Here is a 25,488-nt window from a genome sequence, read left to right on the forward strand (position 1 = left end):
ATAAAGATGAAGAAATGAAGAAATATTAATAAAAAAGATTACATAAAAACATTGCATGAAAGACATAGCATGAAAAACATAGCATGAAAAAGCAGGTTAACAATTATGCCATCTCATTTAATCCAGGTTTGAACAAAGCAGTAGGCACTGTCAACATATTCTTAATACCAAAGAATTTTCAAGTAAGAATACATCTAAAGTATATCAAATTAACATTTTTGGCAACTGCAGTTCAGATTGGGTCATTTACTTAGCTACATGCACCTGTTCATCATTTTATGTTGGTCAAACGTCCAGACCATTTAAACTGAGGATCAGTGAACACCTCGGTGCCATTAGGAACCAGCGTCTGTCCAATGCTCTTTACAAACATACTATTCAACATGCCATGGCTGTCTTTAAATTTACTATCATTGATAAAATTCAAATGCATAGGAATTATAAAGCAGGTTTGCACAACAAACTTAATAATATGGAAACTATGTGGATAACCAGGCTAGGGGCTTTGTTCAAACCTGGATTAAATGAGATGGCATAATTGTTAACCTGCTTTTTCATGCTATGTTTTTCATGCTATGTTTTTTATGTAATCTTTGTTATTAATATTTCTTCATTTCTTCATCTTTATTTTTTATGAGATGGATGCATCAGATACAATCCACATAATTTTTTTGGCAATATCTCTTTAAATGAGTGTATATATAAAATACCAGGATGTTTCATGCTGTTTAACTAATTACTCAACTTTGTTTCAGCACTGAAGAAGGCTGCTTTTTCAGCCGAAACCGGTTTGCTTAATATTTATTTTGGTTTTATGATATTCAGTCTTTAATAAATACTTTTGCCTGCATCATAGTTGTGCTGGTCCGTTTTTGGTTTTTCGTATCATTGGTTTGGACCTTTGCACTCTGTCCCACGTGCGTGCTCCTTGGTTTGGTCTTAAGATTTTTCATAACCATACTATGTCTCTTCACCTTATGGAAAGTACGAAAGATCAAGAAAATGAGTGGGAGGTGGAAGGCTGGGAAGAGCCCTCAAAAAACCCATGCAGGATGGCCTTAGCAAATCCTGCTCTGGTCCTAGAAACGGTATCCAATTTATAATGTTTAGTAAAGGTATGCACTGAGGATCAAGTAGCAGCTTCAATGATGGAATTGGTGTCCAAACCCTTGAAGAAAGCACCAGAGGAGGCAACAGCCCTAGTGGAATGGGGTCTAACTGAAGTAGATATACATTTGCCATGAAAACAACAACAAAAGAAAGTGGTTTTCGATATCCAAGAGGAGATGGTTAGCTTGAAAACAGCTAAACCCAAAGTCCTGGGATGAAAAGAAACAAAAAGCTGCTCAGACTTATGGATGGTCTTAGTTTTATCCAAATAGTACCTCAGCTTTCTGTGCAAATTAAAGGTCACTAGCATAATGTGAAGATAGAAAAAGGGTAGACAGTTGTACTCTGATTTAAGGACAACTCATTAACAACCTTGGGCATAAGAGAGGGATTAGTATGAACAGACACCCTGTCTCTGTCAAAAAAAACCCCAAAAATACAGGAATGGCCATAAGGACCTGATGCTCAGAAATCCTCTAAGCAGAGGTAAAAGCAAATAACAATAAAGTCTGGGCCTTCACAAAAGAATAGGCCAAGCCAGACTGGAGCAAGTCACACAAATAGGACAGAATTAGAGGGATGCCCACTATAAAATGGTCCTGACTATGACCATGGCACCAGACAGAAAATATTTTCTATTTTGACATACAAGACTTTCTGGTTGTAGGTTTTCTTGCCTCCTGTAACACCTGAGCATGTCTTCAGAAAAGAGTGCCTAAAAGGGATCAAAACCTCATTATCCACAGTGTCAGTTGAGGAGTAGACAAGTGAGGATGGATGAGTGAACCACCCTTGTCCTGTGTGAGGAGATCCAACTAGTGAGGTAACTTGTGGTTATTGCCCCTGGCCAGATGCATTATGTGGGGGGACCAGTGCTTCTGCAGGACTCTTGGAAGCAGAGGAAGAGGATAGAAAATGGAGAAACATCCTCTTCCAAGAAAAAGAAAGGGCATCCATCTTCCATGCCAGATGACCTGGCACTCTGGAACAAAAGAGAGGAAGCCGCCTGTTTAGAGGGGAGATAAAATGATCTACCCTCAGAATACCCCACCAATAGACTATGTCCAGAAACACATCTCTCTGAAGCATCCATTTGTGAGCCTTTGTCCTGGGCCTGCTCAAAGACTCTGCCACTAGATCATGCTCTGAAGGAATATACAATGCTTGAAGAGTTAGTTGATAACTGATAGCCAGATCCCAGGCTTGAAGAGCCAGCCTGCAAATATGGTAAGACTCTGTGCCCAACTGCTTGTTGGCATACCACATCACTGTACTGTTGTCTGTGTAAAGCTTCAGGGAGCCTGGGAAAAGCATGGGGTGAAAAGCCTAAAGGGCCAGAATCAGAGCTCTCCTCTCTTTAATGTTGACATGGTCTGACTTCTGATGGGGGAGGAGAGACCCTGAACTTCCAGGTGACCACAGGAAGTCCGCAACCCCATATGTGAAGCATCATTGAAAATTTCTTGAGATGGAACTGGTGGCTGTAAGGGCAGGCCTGGGTTGAGGGCAAGTTATGGAACTCACCACTCGAATTCTCGTATTAGACATGGATGGAAAGACACACCGAAATCCAGAGGGTAGCAATGCTGAAGCCAAACTGATGAAGTACCACTGAAGCTTCCACATATGCAGTCTGGCAACAGGAAGCATTGGAATAGAAGAGGCCATGAATCCTAGGGCCTGAAGAAGCTTCCTGGCTGGAATGGCAGGGAGAGGAAGTAGAAACAAAGTAAGCCATCAAAGACAAAACCTTTGGAGGTGGAAGAGAGGCCAGAATTAGCACTGTCTAAATCCTGCAGCCCAGATAAATATGATCCTGAGAGGCAGTTAGGACAAACTTTTGGAAGCTGATAGTAAACCCCAGACTTTGAAGGAGAGATAAGGTGAACTCTAACAGCCTGTAATAAGCAACTGGGAGAAGGCATCTGAATCAACAGGTCATCTAAATAAGCAAAAAATCCGAATGCCTTGGAGCCTCCTAAAGGCAATCAAAGGAGCTAAGCATTTTGTGAATACTACTGAGGCAGTAGAGAGGCCAAAGGACAAAGCAGAAAACTGAAAATGAGAGGAAGAAACAGAGAAACTTAAAAACATCCTAAAAAGAGGGTGGAACAGGAATATGAAGGTAAGCATCCTTCAGATCCAAGGACACCAGAAAAGCCTGGGGCAGCAACAGAGGAAACAGGGGTTGAAGAGAAAGCATCTGAAAGGAAAGAACCTTGAGAAAGTTTTTTGACAATGAGAGATAGATGGCCAGGGAATATAACCAGCTTCTAAGATTTGTACAAATGTCATAAAAATACTACAAATAGTATGGTTGTGGGAAGCACTCAAACAAAGGAGACACTGTTTGTACCCTCATTTCAAGGAACCAGTAATATTCTGGAGTAGAATCCCTTTCTTACTTGGGAACAAAAGACAGGGTGAATAGTTCCCTGGCCTGTCAGGGACCAAAGAACCTCTGACGAATGAGGAATTTGCTCTAAAGGAGGTTGAAGAACCCATGAAAAAGGTGGGAGACTTCCACACCTTGAAGTAACCCTGACGGATTATGTACAGAACCCTAGAATCTCAGGTGATGAGTTGCAAGTTTAGAAGACAGAGGAGGAACTGAAAAGAAAAGGGAACCTGGCCGAGGTTTGGGTGTGGCAAAATGTCAAAGAGGCAGGCTTGTCAGATAAAGGAGGCTTCTGGGCCACAGGAGCCTGAGAAGACTTAGCAGGAGGGTCTTGCTTACTAGCCTTCCTGCATTTAGTAGCCTGGCAATGCTGCATGTGAACAAAAGCAGACCTAGTAGGATAGTTCCTCTAGAACGTAAGGATGGGAGATACAAAAATATGTTTATGGTCCTGCAAAGCTTTACCTTATTCTTGAAGATACAAACATAGCAGCAGTCCCAAATACATTTTTATTATACAAAGAAGTATCCACCAACTTGGCCTTAATGTCCTCAGATAATGACTGCAGACAAAGCCAAGAATAATGACACACGACAAATCCACAGGCAGCAGGTCTGGAAGAGGCATCAGCACCATCATAACTGCACTTGACAGAGTGGCGAACCACCTGAGAGGTAGAGCCCAAAATAGAGAGAGCAGTGGAATTTCCTTCAGAATCAGGAAGGTCATAAATAACCTGACAAGCCTGGGCAATCAAGGCCACAGCATATCTGGTTACGTAGGTCTGGAAATTAATGGCTCTAAATGCCAAGGCAGAAGCAGTATAAACCTCTGTCCAATCCTCTCCATGGTCCTGTTATCTTTATCCAAAGTCAGGAGTTTGTTAGAGGTCAAAAGCACAGGTTTGTCAGAGGAGACTGAAAAGACAGCAGGATCAGCAGAAGGGCACAGGAACTGACAATCCTTAGGAACCTTATAGAAACTGTTAGTTTTCTTAGGAGCAGGGAAATGAGAATCTGGAGTCTTAGAGGCAGCTATAAAGGTGTCTAACAAAGCAGCTGTCACTCGACTCTCTCTCTCTCATAGATGACAAGGAGGTGCGGTAATTTGTTTAGATGCTTTAATACATAGAAACACATCAGGATGGATAGCAGCATCATAAGATATGAACAAACTAGTTAACAGACAGACCTTACATACATACATGCTTACATCTCAACAGCTTACTACAAAATGGCAGTCTAGCTCAGTATTTATACATTTATGCAAGCTCTTGGATAGCTTCTTAAAGGTATATACACACACACTGATCTACATACTCCCTTTTAAAAAGCCTGCTCTTTGTAAAAACAATATCAGAGTTAAACATGCATTACTATATACACCAGAAACAAAACACAATGTTCATATCCAAGTTGCTTCATACCGCTATAGGGTTTAGAGATGCGACCATCTCACATAACATAACAATCTGAACCAAACTTAGCAGACAGTCTTCAGTGCACAATTCATATCAGGAATTTCTGGATACATCCCAGGAATGGGAAATGTCCTTAGGAACTGGAACACCGGACAACTCACGCTAAGATAAAGAGTCTTTCTCACAGGCTATGTGCTGTGGTATAGGCTTGGACACAACTTTCAAATGCTTCTGATTCTGTCTAAAGATTGCTCCTTGTGATTCCACAATGTATGATCTTAGCTATGGGCAAATATTCATCATGACACCAATGCGATCACAACCTCTGGATGTTTGCATCCTTACCACTTCTCTGTCTCTTAATGGACTGAGCAGTTTGCTGGTTTTATCATAGTAGGACTTCTGGGTTAAACGTTTCTTCAACAGATTGGCTTTCACTGACCTGTTGTTCTTGACACATGCAAGCAACAATTGACTACTGATTGGTAATGTGCTTCTGGTTTGTCTCGACAGATGTCTCTGAGCAGGTGAACCAAGATGGTTATCACGAGGAACATTTCTGAGATTCAAGAGATTTAGGAAAACATCACTATTATCTCATTTTGACTTCTCTAGTAACTGGTCTGCACTTTGAACTGCACTTTATGACAAACCATTTGACTGCAGGTACTCAGGGCTACTCATGATATGAGTAAAGTCCCATTCTTCAGCGAATATTTTGAACTGTTGGCTTGTAAACTGTGTGCCACTGTCAGAAATAACTTTGTGTGGACTACAATGGACTGCAAAATGATGTTTCATCTTAGTAATGATAGCAATGAATGCTAGGTTTAGGAAGTAGGTCAATCTTGAACCAATTGGAATAAGAGTCTACTAACAACAAATAATGTTGACCATTCCACTCGAAGATGTTGGTGGCTACTGTCAACTAAGGTAGTTCCAGAATCTGGTTTAGCTGAAGTGGTTCCTTTTGTTGATGTGGCTTAGTACTATTACACACTGAACAAGATAAAAGTGCTCTCTCAATGTTGTGTGACCCAAAAGGCCAAAATACTAGCCCTCTCACCCTTCTTTTGGTAGAGTCAGTTCCTGGGTGACCACGATGCAAGACAGTAATGTACTCTTGCTGCAAGGACTTTGGCACAATTACTTTTGGACCTTTCATAATGACACCTTTGTCAGCCAAAATGTCATCTCTGTATGGAAAATAAGGTTGCACTTCTTGAGGTAAAATAGACTGCTTTGACGAAAAGCCACCCCCCCCCCCCCAAAAAAAAAAAAAAAACCTAGTAATACAAGTACTAGGAAGAAGCGGAAAGATAAATCAAGAATCAGACATTAAATTTTAAATGTTGTAAGCACTTTCGTCCATATTTATTAAAACAAACTTCTTCACACAACAAGAGCAAAGCAGAGAACACAGTTTAAATAAGTCTCCATTAAATCATGTGACCCAAAAGAAAATTACATCACTGAAACAAATCTTTAGAAACACCACCATCTTGTGGTTCAAACACTGAACTACAACTAAATAAACAGTCAATTAATTCCTAGAAGAACCTGGCAACCATATAGTATGACAGAACAGAAAACACATTGAATTGAAATACAGCCATAAAACAATCACATGTAAACACTTAAAACCAAAAATATTACCTATCCAGTGCCTTCAGTTTTAATAAGCACTGTACTGAGCATGTATCATTCAACCCAAGAAAGCTATCTGCATTTAATCAAACTTGCCACTTAAGTTCACAGCGCTCCAATTTAAGAGTCCAAGGACCCCCTCTTTCATCAGACAAAACTTGCTCAATTACTTTGAATTTAAAACAATGTTCTGGGAAGGTCAAAATATGTCTGGATAGGGCATTATGAACATCCAATTTATTAATACTATAAATATGCTCATATATTCATTCTCTAAATCTGCATTCTGTTTTATCTATATAAAAACTTTCGCAGAACAAGCACTTAGCCCGATAAACAACACCTTTAGAGTTATAGTTAAACCTACCCTTGATATCATAATTAAGGTTACCATACGTCCGGGTTTTCCCGGACACGTCCACTTTTTGGGGTTCCTGTCCGGGCGGTTTTTGAAAATTCTGCGATTTGTTCGGGTTTTAAAACTCGGACAAATCACAGAATCTTCAAAAAACAGACATCCCTATTTCTGAGTCTTTCCTCCTCTTTTTTTTTTTTTTGATTGGCTGATATACCAGTATACGAGCCAATCAAAAAATGGAGCTCTGTTCAATGCGGAACTGCTTGATGTTTCGCATTGAACAAAGAGGGTCCGCTGTGCTCTTTTTTGATTGGCTCGTATACCGGCATACGGGCCAATCAAAAATCCCCAAACACGGACCTTTTTTTTGCTCTTCAACCTAAGAGGGGAGAAAAAAAGCAAAAAAAAAAAAAAAAAAAAAAAAAGTCTTTAGTTTTAGTCCTAGAAGAATAAGGATCTTTTTTTTTTTTTGCTCTTCAGCCCTAACAGGAAAAAATAATATGTAAATAATATGTGCTGGTAGCAGCACATATTTTTTCATCCTCTTTTACATACAAACAAATATGGTAACCCTAATCATAATGGCATTACAGACCGTGAAATTATTGTCAGTATCAACATATTTACAATAAGGGCAGGCTTCACACTTATACATTCCAGGGCATCTAGTTAAAGGAAATTTCTTAGAATCACGTGAATTTTTAGACACAAATACATTTTTAAAACTGGTACCTTTCTTAAAAACAACCCTAGGATGATCACCTAATTTCTGTTTTAGATTAATATCATCCAACAATAGGTTCCAATTTTTATGTAAAATTTCCTTAAGGTAAATAGCATCAATACTAAAAGGTATAATGAAACTCAGACTAAAGACTGTTGTCGACAAATTATTCGTTTGAACTCTATGGTCACCAAACATCTCAGGGCTTTCCAGCCAGCCCTCATAATTTAAAATTGGTTTAAAGAACCTAGTAGATCTCTTACTTTGTACTTCACTAATTAATTGGTGCACTAAAAAAGATGGATACCCTCTTTTAAGAAACTTATCCCTTAAATTGTTACACTCATTTAAAAAGTCTTGTTCTAAACTTACCAGATTGCTTTGACGGCCATCCTTGATTGAGTGATTGAGCCTATGTAAAACTGGATCTGTGGCTGTGTCATCTCTGAGCTCAAGACGTGTGGAAGAAAAATTTCTCACTTCCATGACTTCAAAATCAAGGTTCTCATACTCATGCTGTTCTGTAGTGTTTCTGGGCAATCTGGATAATGTATCAAGAAAAACAAGTTTGCATTTCTTGTAGACAAGACTGAAATTATACTTTTGAAATCTCAGCATCATACATTGCAGTCGGACTGGAGCTGAATGCATTGGCTTTCTCAAGATTGTGCCTAAAGGTTGGTGATCTGTTTCAATCTGGATAGGTCTACCATAAACATAATCATGGAACTTTGAACATGCAAACACAATTGCCAAAAGCTCTTTTTCGATCTGGGCATACTGCATCTCAATTTGGGAAAGAGTTCTCAATGCATAGGCAACAGGTTGATCCTCTTGTAGAATGACTGCGCCAAGCCCACATTGCGAAGCATCACAGGAAAGTGTAACTGGTTTGTCAACATCATAGTAGCCAAGAGTTGGTGGACTAGCAATTCTCTGTTTCAGGACTTCAAATGCTCTTTGGTATTGATCTTACCAAGACCATGACACATCTTTACTTGTCAGCTCTCTGAGTGGTGCTTATAGTTGGCTCTCGTCTGGAATGAACTTGCCTAGGTAGCTGACCATGCCAAGAAAATGTTGCAGGGCTTGAACATTGTCTGGAGTTGGCATCTCAAGAATGGCTGTTTGTTTAGAAGGGCCTGGTTGTAGGCCTGAACTGGTACATAAACGACCAACATAAGTAACTTCTTTTAGCCTGAATTTGCATTTCTGTGGGTTGAGCTTAAGATTCACTTGACGTGCCCTTTTCAGAACTTTCCTGAGGTTTCTGTCATGCGCTACTTCATCATGACCTCCTATTAGTATGTGATCGACTATTATATTACAAGGATACCCAGAAAAAAATTGCTCCATTTCACGTTGAAAGACTTCACTTGCAGAATTTATCCCAAATGGCATTCTCTGTACCTGCCAAATGGAGTACTGAACCCAGTGACAAATGAGGATTTTTTTGTCAAGCTGAATTTGCCAAAATGAACTCTTTGCATCTAAGACAGAAAAAAATAGTGGCATTTGGCATCAAGGCTGCAACTTCTGTGTGCATTGGATGATGAGGTCTTTTTAGCGCTTTGTTCAAATCTCATGGATCAATACATATTCTGATGTCATCTGAGCTTATTTTATGAGTTACCCCCCATGGAAGATAGCCATTCAGCTGGAGTTTCAAATGAACAAATCACACTTTGTCGCACCATTATATCTAACTTGGCTTTGACTCTGTCCTGCATGCCTATTGGAACTTTATGATAACTGGACTGAACTCTGGGTCTAACTTCATGAAGTACACAACTGGAAGTTTACCTAGTTTGTCTTCAAAAAGATCAGCATAGGTGGAAAAAATGTACTGAGCAAAATTATAGTAGTGGTCTTTTAAGCTAACATGGTGGACTTCCTCATTAAATGAAAGCAGTCCCATTTTCAAACTGTCTTTGAGCCCTAATAATGATTGGATGTGCCTCTTGACCTCATAAAATAAGTCGTAGCATTTTCCAGCCGAGTAACATGAAAGCACTACTGAACCTTCAGTTTGAGTTTGTTCACCTCTGTAAGCAACAAGCTTTGCACACCATGCCAAATCAAGCCTTTCACCACAACACACTCTAGCAAATGTTTCTGATGATACAACATTGCACTGGAACTTGTATCAACTTTGAGCTGTATCGGTTTACCATTTATCCGAACAGTTCAAAATATTTCATTCTTTGTCCTTAAATCTAAAATCTAAAAGACTGTTTCATGAAGCACTGACAAACCATCAGCATAAAGAGTAGGGTTGTAGCTCTCTAACTGATCAACTCATTTCTTAAAATGTTCCCTTTTAATAAATGAATGTGGGCCTTTTGAATTACAAAACCTTTTGAAATAATTCCATTTATTGCATTTGTGGCATTGTTGACCATAAGCTAAACATTTCTCCTGTTTAGATTCATGACTTCCTCCACAGGTACGACAGTTTGCTATGAAACTAAGCTGGGACACATGCTTTGAGTTTGCTGACTCACTCTTATGTTTCACTGAGAGTGTACAAACTCTGGAATTTGCTGGAAAGCTCTGAAGTTTACCAGTTGCTGCCATGTGCTTGGGTCTGTTTCTTTTTTTCTTTTAACAATGTGAAGCATACTATCAACATGAGTTTTATCACTGTGCCTCCTAGAGCTGTTCTCATTTAAGGTTACCATACGTCCGGGTTTCCCTGGACACGTCCTCTTTTTGGGCTCCTGTCTGGGCGGTTTTTGAAAATTCTGCGATTTGTCCGGGTTTTCAAAAAACAGACGTCCCTATTTCGGAGTCTTTCCTCCGCTTTGTTTTTTTTTTTTTGATTGGCTCATATACCGGTATACGAGCCAATCAAAAAGCGGAGCTCTGTTCAATGTGGAACAGCTTGATGTTCTGCATTGAACAGAAGAGGGTCTGCTGTGCTCGTTTTTGATTGGCTTGTATACCGGTATACGAGCCAATCAAAAAGCGGAGCTCTGGTGAATGCCATTCGGACTTTATTTCAAACATTTTCTGTAGTAATTCGAATATTTTATCAATATCGTACATATCAGTTTATGCTAATATTATTCAGAATATTCAGTATCCCTCATTTCATATTATACAAAAGAAATAATGTTGAGCAAGTTTTAATATCTGAAATTCATTTCTGACCTGTTTTGCAAAGTTTGCACATTTTAGGGATGATTCACTGCTGTATATTCCTCCAGTTCCAAGCAAGTGCCTTAAGTCGTTTTAGCCATGCCACCTCTAACGTTATGCCCTTTAGACATACTGCTTCTGACACCATGTTACGCGTCTCTCTCTCTCTCTCTCTCTCACATAGATGACAAGCAGGTGGGGTATTTCATTTAGATGCTTTAATACATAGAAACACATCAGGATGGGTAGCAGCAGCATCATAAAATATGAACAAACTAGTTAACAGACAGACCTTACATAAATACATGCTTACATCTCAACAGCTTACTATAAAATGGCAGTTTAGCTTGCACATATTCAGTATAGTTCAGCAAGCCCTTGGATAGCTTCTTAAAGGTATACATACAAACACTGATCTACAACTGCCAACGCAGGAGGTACTGAAGAAGGTTTAGCCATATCCACCTGAAGCAACTCATAATACCTCTTCTGGATATCAAACAGCTGAGAAGAATCCCACTTAAAGTATTCCATCATTCTGGCTACTGTGTCCCCAAAAGAGAACTCCTCAAAAGGAGACTCCAGGCTAATTGGATCCTCTTCATAAGAGCCACAGGCCAAGGGAGATGGTATCTGAGAAGAACAAGGCAAAAACCCTTCATGAGACTCCGAATACTCATCCAAGGAATCAGGTTCTCTAGGCCTTTTAAAAGTAGTTGAAGTCCAAGGTAGCGTAGGCACATAAACCCCTTGAGAGGGCTGCAGGACCATTAAGACATTAAACAGAGTCTGAGTAAACTCTTGCCATTCCCTTTGAAGGTGCTTAGGTTGCAGTGAAGAATGTTTAGTCTTCTGTTTTTTTCTTGGAAGGGATATCAGCCCGTAGAAACACAAGAGATTTTGACCCTTGATAAGATTCAATAAGAGTACTCGGAACCTCTTCCCTGACCAGAATTGGTGAAATCCCTCTAAGGGCTTCTGAGATAACTATCCACAGTTTTCCATCGATGCCCAGAACAGATGCCTGCAAAGCCTCAGAGGGTGTGAGAAAGGAAGACTCCATGCTGGCCTTCAATGGGGTCACCACAGAGGAATCCAAAGTCGACACTGGACACCCTACAAAGCTATCACCTGCTTCTAGAGAGATGTTTGGTGGAGGCTGGACAGCCAAAGAATCCAGCTGAGATTGCTTGGCCTTCTTGCTTAATGGTAGAACCTCAGGCTTAACTGATTCTGCCATGCTACCCTGGGCTAACTGTTCAAGCAGCTGGTTCTTGAGCTAGATGGCTAGGGAAAACAACCAGCTTCTAAGAGTCTTAGGCACAAGTGCCTTACAAATTCTACAAGTAAGTATGGTCGTGGGAAGCACCCAAACAAGAGAGACACTGTTTGTGACAATCTTTATGAGGAATCTGCCTCTCACACTAACATTTTCCTTTCTTGATTGACATGAACTCCAGACAACCAAAAGAAGACAAGACCAACATTAAGAAAGAAAAAAGATATCAACGGGGCTCTTATCTGAGGACTAGGTATCAGCACAGCAAAGAGTGTTCAGACCGACAATCGATGATGGTGTTCAGACTGGTGGTAAAGAAGTTCTGAGTAACTGCTTCCATACATCATCCTCATGCTGTATGTCCTGTGCGGTGAGCATACATGTGACATATGGTGTATACAACAGGAAAAGGCTTTGGTATACTAGCCAGACATTGGGCTATCCTTGGCAGGAGATCCCCAAGGTGAAGAATACTGCAATAGTGATATAAAAGAATGTCAAGTAGTTATAATGCAAGTAACTTCTGAAAATCCTCAATAAGTACAGTATCTTGCCACAAGCCCAAAAAGTTTACTAATTACATTTTCTGTCAAATGCAAAAACTTTTCCTCACAGAAAGTCCACATAAGCATTTGTATAACAATTCCCTTGGAAATGCAATGACAGTAGGAACATATTCAGTTTTCGAGCAAACAATCATTTTTACAGAAAAAAAACAAGTTTTCTTCATAAAATAAAAGCTAATGAATGGCTTTCCCCAAGATTAGCTGACTGACAAGTTTCATGGTGCCTGTCAAAGGACTGCCCTCTTTGGCAGCAAAAAAGCTCTGAAGCTTTTCACACTCCAACGTATCTTTTTATGGAGCTCTGCTTGTGCTCCTGACAGTTGAACAGTGTAGAATGCACCCTGAGCTTAAGGAAGCTGTCTGTTTGCAGTGGAAAAGGACCCATATAGTTTAGGTTACTGTAACAGTGATATACATTTGAATATCTCTTTGCCTTTTTTTCCATGAAGAGAAAGTGGGAAAAGTGACAGCAGAAATTAACTCTGTAGCAAACTGCAGCTAAACTTCCCTGTTTATAGGAATGGAAACACAAAACATCATTACTTCTACTTTTCCTGGAAAAGGACTGACCTAAGGCAAGCACACACTGCTGGAGTTCCGGCTCCCTTTCGTGGCTGTGTGGTAGACCTTCACCACCCTTTCCCAGTGAATGACAAAAGGGGTTCTCCCTTGCCTGTGGAAGGCAACCCTTCAATTACAAAAGATGTGTCTATCCCACACAGCCCTTAATGGCTGTAGGTGCTATGCCAAGGGACATTAAAAAATGATGAATGTTTCAAGAAACCCAATCCAGCCACAGCAGAGTTACCCATCAGCAGCTGAGGCAGAGTTGCAGCCAGCCTGATACCAAAAGACTCCCTGACTACTTTTTTCATCTGGCAGACAGGGGAAGGAAGAATCATGGAGACCAGTAAGTGCTTCATAAGTTCAGTTGAGAAGGAGAAACAGAAAGCAGGTAGTAGAGCCTGAGAGAGACAATCAGTAAATTTTAAGACAGTGGTTCTGAGGTAACAAAAATACACAATAGTCCCAAAATGCAGAATTTCCTGTCCCTAACATCAAAATCCTACAGAAATATGTGGAAAGAGTGAAAACATAGATACAAAAAACACAATAAAACCATACTAATTAGAAAACCAAATAGAAATATAAGACGGTAATAAACCAAAGCTGTTTATTATTAATAAATTTAGAGCATTATCAGTAAGCACTTTCATCCTTAGTACAAACAGACTTCTTCAGAATCCAGAGTACACACAGTGAGAGTGAAGTACTTTCAGCAACAGGAGTGGAAACTGACAAATAATAGATTATCTGAGATGTCTTGAGGTAAAAAAATCAGTGTAATATAACACAATATTAAGGACAGAGTAATGATTTACAAATGTAAAGTGAGAAGCATCGCTGGAGTCAATGTGCGAGACCCATCTCAAGATTGTGTTTGTTACAATAGACCCATCCTGCAGACATACATGTTAAAGCTGCCCTAATGGCAGTAACCAAAACAGTGCAATGTCTACATCAGCAGTTGTAGGAAAAGACAATAAAGGAGTCCAATATGTACATATGTGAGGAACAAGAATAGTCAATGCAGAAACCTTCAAGTGTTTGAAAGTAAAGTCTGGAATGAAAAGAACAATGCAACAACAACAAGGTATGACTTTATAAAATACAGGAGTGGATCTGTGATGTAGTGCAGTTCACTTTAATGAATAGGATTTTGGATTTATGCAGCAATCTTTCTTAGGAGATGATCAAAATAAAATAAGGGACTTCAAGATGGCATGAGACAGACAAATCTGCTTTATAAGTTAGCAAGAGGAAGTTAGATGCAGCTAAGAGTGTATACCAATTTTTTTTTGCTAAACATAGTAATGGGTAGATTTACCTTCCATCACATTCTGTATTTTTATATGATGACTCTTCTCCATGAAAACTGGGAACATTTACGAGTGGTGCAAATGTCTTTCAAGTTTTAAAACTAACTTGGTACAGAATTAACATGATTAGCTTTGTAACAGAGTGCACATATGTGAGCAGGGTGAATTATTTAGACTTTCATGGGACACCTCTCAACTGTACAGATTTTTGCAGAATGTCCATATCTTTGCATCATATTTTTGGATTGTTTTTCATAAAATTGAGGTTTTCTGGCAAATCACTGGCAAGTCATTAAAGATTAAAGTCAGACAATAATGACAGACATTTGAGTTTCAGATTTCATACTCTTCAGAAAATTCCTGCTAATGCAAAACCTGCTATGCTATCAACGTTCTAAGTTAGTAAGAGCAATATTTAAAAACTGCCCCATTTTTTGGCCTTTGTCCTCCCATTATTTATGGCTTTGTCAAGATTTTTTCTCTAAGACGTTGAAAGAGATGCATGGGATATATACTGAAAATCTGCAACACTATTTAAACATTACTGAGGGAGATCTTTGAAAACATTGTTTTAATAGACAACAGGATGACCAGAATAAATCCTTCTTCAATGACCAAAAGGCAAAAAAATACTGTTAACAGTAACAGTATCAAAATGTTTAGTAATACTGACCTTTCCTTTTACTATCACTCGAACAAATGTTGGCTGCACATCCACATCGACCAAAGAAGTGTCCAAATACCTTAGAAATACCAAAAATAAAATACATTGGGTGTTTACACTCATTACTCTCTTAAAAATGTTAATGTTTCAGTAACATTCTAGTTAGCTGAAACCAATTGCTTAGACCAGTGGTCTTTAGTGTGTTTGGATATGATGCTTACCTAACAGTCATTTCTAGTAACTCAGGACTAGTATGTTCCAATACATAACTTATCTGCAGGCCTCTAACGAGCATTATGTTAAAACAGAGACATTTGATTACATTTGTAAAACAGAAGATCCTAGAGACGACCTCAAATCTAGTTAGAAACTCACTTCTGTCTCATAACCATATGAATGATCAATAGACTTAAAATGAAAATGATTAGATGAAAAGTAACATCAGTTATTTATTACAGTACAAAGTAATAGGCACATGAATCTAGAGTTAAATCTTTCTACACTCATTTATACACACACTAAACTTCTTCTAAAGCCTAAGACCTCACAGGTTGCAAGTTTGTCAGTGTTATTAGCAATATATTTAGTTTTATACATCACGCTGTTCAATCACACACATCTTCTTCGCATTTGGTAAAGTTGATTGGCATTTACTTATTTCTGTAAGTTAACTGGATAAGGACACTAATCGCAAGATTGTACACTGGTTAGGACTTCCACTGGGACGGCGATGAGTTAGGTAGCAAAAAAAGAGTCTGGAGATTCTTTGAATGTTAAATTTAGCACTTAGAAAGAGGTTAAATGACCCTAAAGAAATATAAATGCAGCAAGGGATAAGCAGAAGCTTTTAGCTTAAAGAATCCATAAAATAGTCATTCAAACTATAGTGCTGACCCAGAGAGGAGTCCTCCGAGACAGGAAGAAATGGAGATTGAAGGAATGGCTCAGGTGTGAATACCCACCACACTCCAAAATAAAATGGACAGAATTTTTTAGGAAATAGCTAAGCTTCGGGACACAGTGTTGGATTATATGGCATCAGGTAATAAAACACTGCAAAAGCCACCTTATCAGAGCATTCAGATCCTGACAAGACTAAAGGACTCAGAAAAAAATGATAAAATAAAAGCTGGTTGACAATGAAGTTACATATGATGATCTGCAAGCAAAACTAACAGAGTTGGGGGATTGGTACAGAAAGGGGAACCTACAAAGGGCAAGACTCTGCAGCTTGATTGAAATGGTACACAGAGTTAATCTACCAAACTCTGTCTCAATAAGACAACCCAGACCAATCAGTCATTGCCAGAGTTGGATCCTATTGCCTAAAGGAAGAGTTAACTTTCAAAACTATGGAAAAAGGGCTTCATCATGAAAGTGCGAATGGACAGAGTTTATATAGACAGTGACTACTCAATATGTACAAGAACTGTAGGGCAGCCCTTCACACTCACAGACAGGACCGTTTCAGTTTTCTAGGATCAAACAGGAAGAGCTGCTAGACACACAAACATTGTCCCAAATCAAATGCCACATAAACACACACAATAAAAAAGGGCTGCTGATCCAAAACACAATCTCCAACAACCAACTATGTACACTCAGCAAAAGGGGTGGGAGTGTACTTCAAGTAAAGCAATGTGTTCAAAGAACACCCGCTGTTAAGGGTAAGTGGAACTTATGCAACCGCACTATATTCAAACACACACTGACTTACTGGCATATTGGTAGATTCCCATAGCTTATCCAACATGGAAGGAGGAAGGATAAGGGCCAAGGATGCCCTGGAGAATGATCTTTACGAAGCCTACTCTGGGTCCAGAAAAAGCACCCAGTCTGTAGTGCTTCATGAAGGTTTGGATGGAGGACCAAGTTGCTGCCTCTAGAATCCTGCAGTCCACTCCTTTTCAGTATGACACTGCCACTGAAGAGGAAAAGACCCTAATGGAATGTGCTTTTACCTTACCTGTATTCATCTTTCCATGGTGGGCGTAACAAAAAATAAAACAATACCAGAGGACAACCAATGCACACTGTATTTCGTAGAGACAGGTTGATGTTTCTTTACCTCAGAAAAGGAAATAAATAGCCTTTTGAACTTCCTAAAGGGCTTTGTTCTGTCATTGTAGCACCTGAGCAGTTTATGCACATGCAAGCTATGAAGTACCCTCTTCTCCTTTACTCTTAGGTTCTGCAGAGAACACAGGGAGATTAACAAACTGAAAGAGTGAATTCTCAGACTACTGTCAGCATGGCATAAGGATTAATGCATAACACAACCCTATCCCTGGGGGAAATCAAATAAGGTTGTCCCACCATGTGAGCTTGCAGTTCAAACTCACATTGCAGATGCCAGAGCAACAAACAAAACAGTTTTCCATGATAAGCACTTGAGATCAGCATGACCTGCTGGTTCAAAAGGTGGCAAGTTCAATTTTTCAAGAAAATAATTTAAGCACCACTAAGGAAAAATTTGCTTGTGAGGGGGGATTGCATGCAATACTCCTTTCATGAAGTAGTTCATGAAAGAACAAGGAAATAAGAGGATCCATTGGCAGACAAGCAGAGATGGATACTAAATGCACATTAATGGACTCATATAAGCCATCCTGAAGTAGCTCACACAAATATTTCAAGAATACAGGGATATTAACCTCAATGGACCACGTTTCCATTTAGGCACCACTTAGAAAACCTCATCCATTTGTAAATGTAAGATTTTCTAGTAGCAAGTTTTATGGTCAGTTTTAATGCCTGCTGCACATCCTCAGGAAAAAAAAAGGCTGAATCATCCAGGCTGACAACTGAAGTATCTCCAAATAGGGGTGCACTAGTCATCCGTGAGACTGTATAAGCAGGTCGAAAGTATGAGGAATTCTGCGGTAATTGCCCTTGGCCAATACCATCAACAGGGAAAAACAGTACCTGGGCCAACAGGGGTCACCACAATGACTTTTGGGATTTCTCTTTGAATTTTCAAAAGTACCTTGTGAATCAATGGAAAGGGTGGAAACACATACAAGCACATTCACGTCCAAGGAAACAAGAATGCATCTGTCCTCCATGCATGGCTACAAAGATATCCAGAACAAAATTTCTCCAGCTGTCTGTTTTGAAAGGAGATTAACAGATCTGTCTGAGGTAGTCCTACATCTGGACTAGATCCTGGAATACCACTGCCTTTTGCTTCCACTAGTGCAGGTCTGCTCAGGATCTGCTTAGACTGTCTGCCACAGTGTTCTTCTCTGATGGTACATATGATGCCTGGACAGTCAGAGAACACTGAGAAGCCTACTCCCAGGCTATCATTGCTAACCAGCTTAGAGGGTAAAGCCTCATACTTCCTTAATTTTTGCGGTACCACATTGCTGTAGTGTTGCCCATAACCACTAGAAGATGATCCAGAGATTAAAAGTAGCATGGGACTTTTAAGACGAGAGTCACTGCCAAAATCTCAATATTGATGTGCTTCCATGCAACCTTTGGCATCCAAATGCATCCCCATTGACACAACTTCCTGAGCAAAGTCATACAAATCTGTATGGACAGATTGTACTGACACTGGAGGGAAGAAAGGAAGCCTTTGATTAATACTCAGCTGTTCTTTCCACTACTGTTACTCTCATCTGATGAAAGTAAGTACAGTCAACTGGGATTCCAGAGAATGAAGGTGCAGTGTCCAATAATTTCAGAAAAATATCATTGAATTTTTGTCATGTGAAGATGGGACAGTGGTGTCATGAAAATAATGGATGTAATCAGTCTAAGAATTTTTAGGAATTCTCTCCCTGAGGTGACATTCCTCTTGGAGAATTCAAGAAACACCAACTGTTATGACAAAACCTTGTATTACGGCAAAAAGGTCACTCTCTTGTTGGAGTCAATCAAGTATCCCAGAAAAATGAGTCTTTGCAAGGGTGTCAGAACTGACTTTAAGCAGTTCAACTTGAACCCTAGATGGAAGAGTAAGGTCAAGACCTTCTATAGTGATTCCAAACACCTATATGGCACGATTTTCACAGATCACAAGTCATCCAAGTATGGAAAAATGTGAATGCCTAGAGCACAACAGTGAGTCACTACTGCAGCAAGGTGTCTTGTGAACATTTGTGGTGCTGTGGATAGTCCAAGGGGCAATATAGAAAACCAATAGTGTGAACCAGACACAACAAATCTCAGAAATCTCCTGAAGCACTGAGCAACGGGGATATGATGATAGGCATCCTTCAAGTCCAGGTCACCATGAAGAAGTTGTCCTGCAACAGTGGAAGCCCTGTCTGCATGGTGAGCATCTGAACTTGGAAAGCTTGACAGATGTATTCAGAAAAGAAATCTCTTATTCATTCCGAATGAGGGACCAGTTCGATGACCTCTGAGCACATCATTTGCTGAAGAATAGGCGGGAATAACAAAATCTGGTCTGGCTGATGAGGGGAATCCCCCCAAACAAAGGTGGGTTATCTTTCTACTGCCATCTGTAACCACTGCAACAATGCTTAGCACCCATTTGTTGGAGACCACCTTGTTGACAACTAACTTAAGAGACAAGGTACCCAACAAGGGACTTCATAAAGATGGAAGCCATGGCTCAGCAAAGTCATAAGTTGGGAGGGGAGTATCCTTTTTAGGAAAGGAACCCTTCTTGTTCAGGTTGGTGGAGTGGCTGCCTGCCACTTTCTTTTATTGGCTTAGTTCTTGTTTGGCTGGGATTTCTACTTGTTAGGCCACCAAAGTTATCTTGCTTAACAAAGGAGAACTTGGGAATAAGAAACATTTTCAATACTTCTTGCATAAATTTACCTCTGTCATCCCAGTGTTTAAGGCTCTGATTTATCTGCTGTATCAAATACATAACCAGGCTCAACAGGTCTATTCAAAATCCCATTTTTTAATTCATCAGAAAAATTCTGGGAGTGCAACCAAGCATTACTTCCTAATCACAACTGACAATCTCTTGTTTTCCCACTTTACTGAACTAGAGTAGTCCAGTTTCAGAGTTGCTGATCCCTGGGCTTTGTTTTTAGTTCCTGTTACTGATCCATTGCCTTATTAGGAAGGAGGGAAGTTTCTTTGCTTACCAGTGGGAGTGGGAAGCACTGAGCGGCCTTTTTGTCCGATTTGGTGAAGTTTCAGCCAGAAACTAGTAGTCCATTGGTCGTTTTGGGCCAATTCCTAGCTCCCTTCAGCCCCCTGCTATAAAACACGCTAAACTGTACTGCTGATCTAACCAGCATATCCTATAACTGAAAAGTTCATCTCTACTTGATTCCCAAGTAGACTATTCTCTATCTGTAAAGCCTAGCACTTACTCCTACAGTACTTGCACCTTGATAAAGCACTCTTATTATAGATAGTACCCCACCAGCCTAAAACCCACTTCCCCCGGAGTCCTTTGAAAGTTCTTTATCTACTACTTCTAGTATGTCGAGGGATCAGTTGCTAGTGTCCTCTCCAGCTCAACTGGTGAACCTGGGAATATTGAGGCAATGTTACAATTGCCTCATGTACACAGACAATCCTCTCCTTCTCCCACAAAACACAAATACATGCGTGAGATGCAACTATACGGCCAAACTGGAGGCTGAGCTCTTTCAACATAGGACTGGCAAGACCAGACAGGAGGAGAAGGCAACCACACACAATACATACCCAGTCACACATGGTACCATCACAACTTCAAATCATACACATACTCACACAAAGACATACTCGGAGGCTCTGATCAAAAATTTACCAAAACAGCAGAGGCCACCAAAGCAGACACCCAAACAACTACCACCTCACGACCCAACACATGCAACACATAGACCACACAGTCAGAGTGTCAAACAGTCACAGCCCTTAAGGCCAAACAAAATGCCAGACACACTTGTCATTGGTGATTCCATAGTCAGACACACTGACGTCCCGCTCACCAGACTGAGTAAGGAGAAGGTCACAGTAAGCTGCCTGTCGGGCTAGAATCCGCCACATAACGCAAGCACTCAGGTCTCTCAACAGCAGGTACAAGTACGACTCAGTCATTGTCCACGCTGGTGTCAACGACCTGAGACGTACCTCCTTGGACTACATGAAAAGGGACGTTGAGGAGCTCTCTGATTATGTAGCCCAGGCAGGTATGACCCTGACCTTGAGCAGTATCATACCTTCACCTAGAATGATGCCACAATACAGTGATAAGATGATCAGCTTTAATAATTGGCTTAAATTCTGGTGTCATTCAAAGGGGATCCAATGTCTGTCTGCCTGGGATGACATGCTAGACAAGCCACTCTGCTTCGCAAGGGACGGCTTGCACCTGTCACCCCTGGGCTTCCAGATATTGGCAAAGGCTCTTGCCACCCCCATAGTGCCTTTTTTAGGCAAGGCTCAAATTCTAAACCTACCACCCTAGAACACCAAAAAGGAAAAAAACTAAGGGTAATGCTGCTCAATGCCAGAAGTCTCAATCTCAAGATGCACGCACTCGAGGCCCTTCTCAATATGGAGAACATCGATGTCTGTGCTGTGACAGAAACCTGGTTCAAGGCTCCTGAGAGCACCCCAGCACTAACAGGTTTCACCTCATATCATACGTTCCGGCCCCAAAATCTGGACAACACCAAGAAAGGAGGGGGGGTGTCCATATTCATAAAGGACACCCACACCTCAAGGTTGGTGGCAACGCACGATGCATCGGAGACCATCCAGGTGCAATTAACCATAGGCAAGACTGCTCTGCAATTTGTAGCATGTTACAGGCCACCCTCTCAAACTCAGGAACCTCACATGGCCTTCCTGAAAACATTGGAGGGATAAATGTATCTCCAAACACCATCATACTAGGTGACTTCAACTACCCTAATATAGACTGGGAACACTACTCAAGCCCGAACACTCTAACCCAAAGATTCCTGGAGTTCATAAACTCAAATGCCATGGAACAACTAGTCACCATCCCCACAAGAGGTGAAAACATACTTGATCTCATCATCACGAACATGGGATCAAAATGTTCAACACCGGAAGTATACCCCTCACTGGTGAGATCAGATCATAAACTAATCTCGCTGGAGGTCCTCATCCCGCCCCACCTGAAACAAAAAGACCACAGTGAAAACTTCTCAAAAGCCGATTTCACACTTCTAAAACTAGTGTGGTCTCCTTTAAGGCCCCTGAGCCAGTGGTAAACATTACTCAAACCGCTGAATCACTTACAAATGCCTTCTACTAGCACCTACAGGACTGCATGGATCAGGCAATCCCAAACAAAACTAAGACTCTCTGTACCAAAGGCAAGCGTTCAGTCTGGTGGACCCCAGCCATAAACAAGCTCTACAACAAAAGGAGGAAGCTACTACAAGATAGAGCAAAATCCTTGAAAGGTAAGATACCTTTGATCATTATAAGTAAAAAACTAAGAGCTCTCATAAAATCATCAAAGGCGAATTTTGAGAGAAAAATCGCCAAGGACTCTAAAGACAATCATAAGGCCTTCTTTAGCTATGTTAGAAACCTAGGAGGAAACTCCCAGATATGCTCAGAATTAGTTCAAAATGATGTGAAAATTACTGAACCTACACACATTGCTAACATACTGGCTGACAGGTTCAGTGCAAACTTCTCCCCCTCCCCAAAAGGAGAGATATCTATTCCAGAGGATTGTAGCCCCCAAACATCTCCAACGCCCAGGTGAGAACTGCCCTCACTAAGGCAAAAACACAGCATCCATGGGACCGGATGGTGTCCCCGGCTGTGTGCTTCATGAACTCAACGAGGAATTAAACCCACAGTTAGGACAGCTGTTTAATCTTAGCCTCACCTCAGGATACGTGCTCAAGGAGTGGCGACGGCGACTGTGGTCCCACTTCATAAGGGCGGTGCCTCCACAGACCCTGGAAATTACCGCCCCATTAGCTTGACAAGCCTTATCTGCAAAGCCATGGAGAGGATCATAATGGAACTCATAAATAAAGACATAGGGAACTTGCAGACTTTGGATCCAACCCAGTTTGGCTTTGTCAAAGGCAGATCCTGCCTCTTAAACTTGGTTGACTTTTTCGAGACAGTCACCAAGGCCATTGATGAGGAAAGGCAGTCCATACAGCCTACCTCGACCTGGCAAAGGCCTTGACACAATACCCCACTCAGGTATCATCGAAAAACTCATCAGCTTGAATGTAAACCCATACATCACAAGATGGGTTGCAAACTGGCTAAGCGACAGAACCCACAGGGTCAGAGTTGCTGGAGCCATGTCAGACTCAAAGCCTGTCACAAGTGGTGTCCCACAGGGCTCAGTCCTGGGTCCACTCTTGTTCGGCATCTACTTTTCTGAAGTACAAGCAAACACAGGGGGGTTATGGCTGACAAACTTTGCAGATGACTGCAAACTGGGCCATAGTCGAAAACACATCTGACACAGATATCCTCCAGAAGGGCCTCACAGAAACGGATAACTGGTGCCAGAGCCATGGCCTGAAGTTAAAGTGCAAAAAATGCATAGTCATACCCTTCGGGAAAAACAAGTTACGCCTAGCTACCATATAGGTGACAATCCACTGAGCACAGAAAAGTCATCAGGGATCTGGGGACCCAAGTTGACAGTAGTCTTTCGTTTGACACTCATGTTGCTAAAGTAGTTAGGAAAACCTTCTATATCGCCCACCTGATCATGAAGGGATTCACATCTAGATCAAGGGAGGTCATCGTCCCCTGTACTCATCACTCATTAGACCTATGATTGAGTACAATGCCCGCTCGAATGTATCTGACCAGACACCTGATGCAGCTTGAAAGGCCCCAAAAGTTCCTCACCAAAAGGATAAAGGGTCTCAAAAATATGTCTTATGCTGCCCGACTGAAAGAACTCCAGCTTTATTCAGTCTCATACCGCTTGCTCAGAGGTGACCTGTGCCTGACATATAAGGCCATGTCAAACCCAGATTTGATGAATATGCTTCACCTCAAAAATCTAGATCCCTCAGAACCACAAGGGCGGAGACTTAAACCTTGACACGGTTATAAATAGAACGTGCTGGAGGGACAGATTCATCACCCAGAGACTCCCTATGCTGTGGAACAAAATTCCGGTACATGTGAGGCAGAGCACCTCGCTGGCCTTGTTCAAGAGGAATCTTGACCAATGGATGGGAGATCGCAGATATACCCCAGGGATTACTTCAGTGTCACTGCTTGACAGAGGCACAGAAAAATGATAGGCATAGTTTTTATTCAAACTAAAGGGGTGGCGAAAGCCACATAACTATGGGCTAGACTTATAAATGCCCTTGGGCAGATAGCCTAGTATGAACCTATGAACCTATAATGCCACATTTCTAGAATTCAGGCTGCAAGAAGTTACTTATGTGGGTTATTTATTTACCATTTCAGGCTTATGATCAGATCCCTCCAAGCAAACTGCAATTCTTGAGATGCCAGCTCCAGACAATGTCACAGCCTTATAACGTTTTCTTGGCATGGTGAATTATTCGGGCAAGTTCACTTCAGATCTGAAGGAACTTTCAGCACCGCTAAGAGAACTGACACGCAAAGATGTAACCTGGTCCTGGTCAGCACAACACCAAACAGTATTTGATGTCCTGAAATAGAAAATTGCCAGTCCACCCACTTTAAGATATTATGATGTTCACAAACCAGTCACTTTTTCGTGTGATGCTTCAAAGTTTGGTCTTGGTGCAGTTATTCTTCAAGAGGGTAGACCAGTAGCCTATGCATCCAGAACTCTTACTCAAACTAAGATGCAGTATGCTCAAATAGAAAAAGAGCTTTTGGCAATTGTGTTTGCAAGTTCCATGATTATATTTACGGCTGACTTATTCAAATTGAAACTGACCACCTTCAAATTGAAACTGACCACCAACCTTTGGTCACTATTTTGAAAAAGCCAATGCACACAGCTCCTGTGAGAGATTGCAATGTATGATGTTAAAGCTGCAAAACTACAATTTCCACTTGGTTAACACAAAAGGCAAACTACTGATACTTTATCCTGATCGACCAGAAAATCCACTGAACAGGATGAAAATAAGAAATCTGATTTTGAAATCATGGAAATGAAATTTTTTTTCTTCCACATGTCTTGATGAGCTTAGAACTCGCACAGTTTCAGATCCAGTTCTCCAGAAGCTCGACCATTTTATCAGTCGGGGATAGCCGTCAAAGCAATCTTGTCTACCAGTAAATGTGCAGCAGTATTTTCCTTACAGAGATGAGATTTTGATGGAAGACGTTATCATCTTGAAAGGTCCAAAAGTGATTGTTCCAAAATCCTTGCAACAACAGTATATTAAAATTTTGC

General features: G+C 40.8%; 1 protein-coding gene across 1 annotated transcript in view; it reads right to left on the minus strand.

The window, feature by feature from the left end:
* Window positions 1-25,488, minus strand: part of DNAAF11 (dynein axonemal assembly factor 11) — a 1,372,540-nt gene that overhangs the window by 281,171 nt on the left and 1,065,881 nt on the right. Inside the window, exon 9 of the mRNA XM_044067052.1 lies at window positions 15,198-15,267. Coding sequence (XP_043922987.1) covers window positions 15,198-15,267 — 70 coding nt within the window. The remainder of the gene's footprint in view (window positions 1-15,197; window positions 15,268-25,488) is intronic.

This window comes from Protopterus annectens, chromosome 3.part1 (genome assembly GCF_019279795.1).
Source record: "Protopterus annectens isolate FY-2018-M chromosome 3.part1, PAN1.0, whole genome shotgun sequence".
NCBI lineage: Eukaryota > Metazoa > Chordata > Ceratodontiformes > Protopteridae > Protopterus > Protopterus annectens.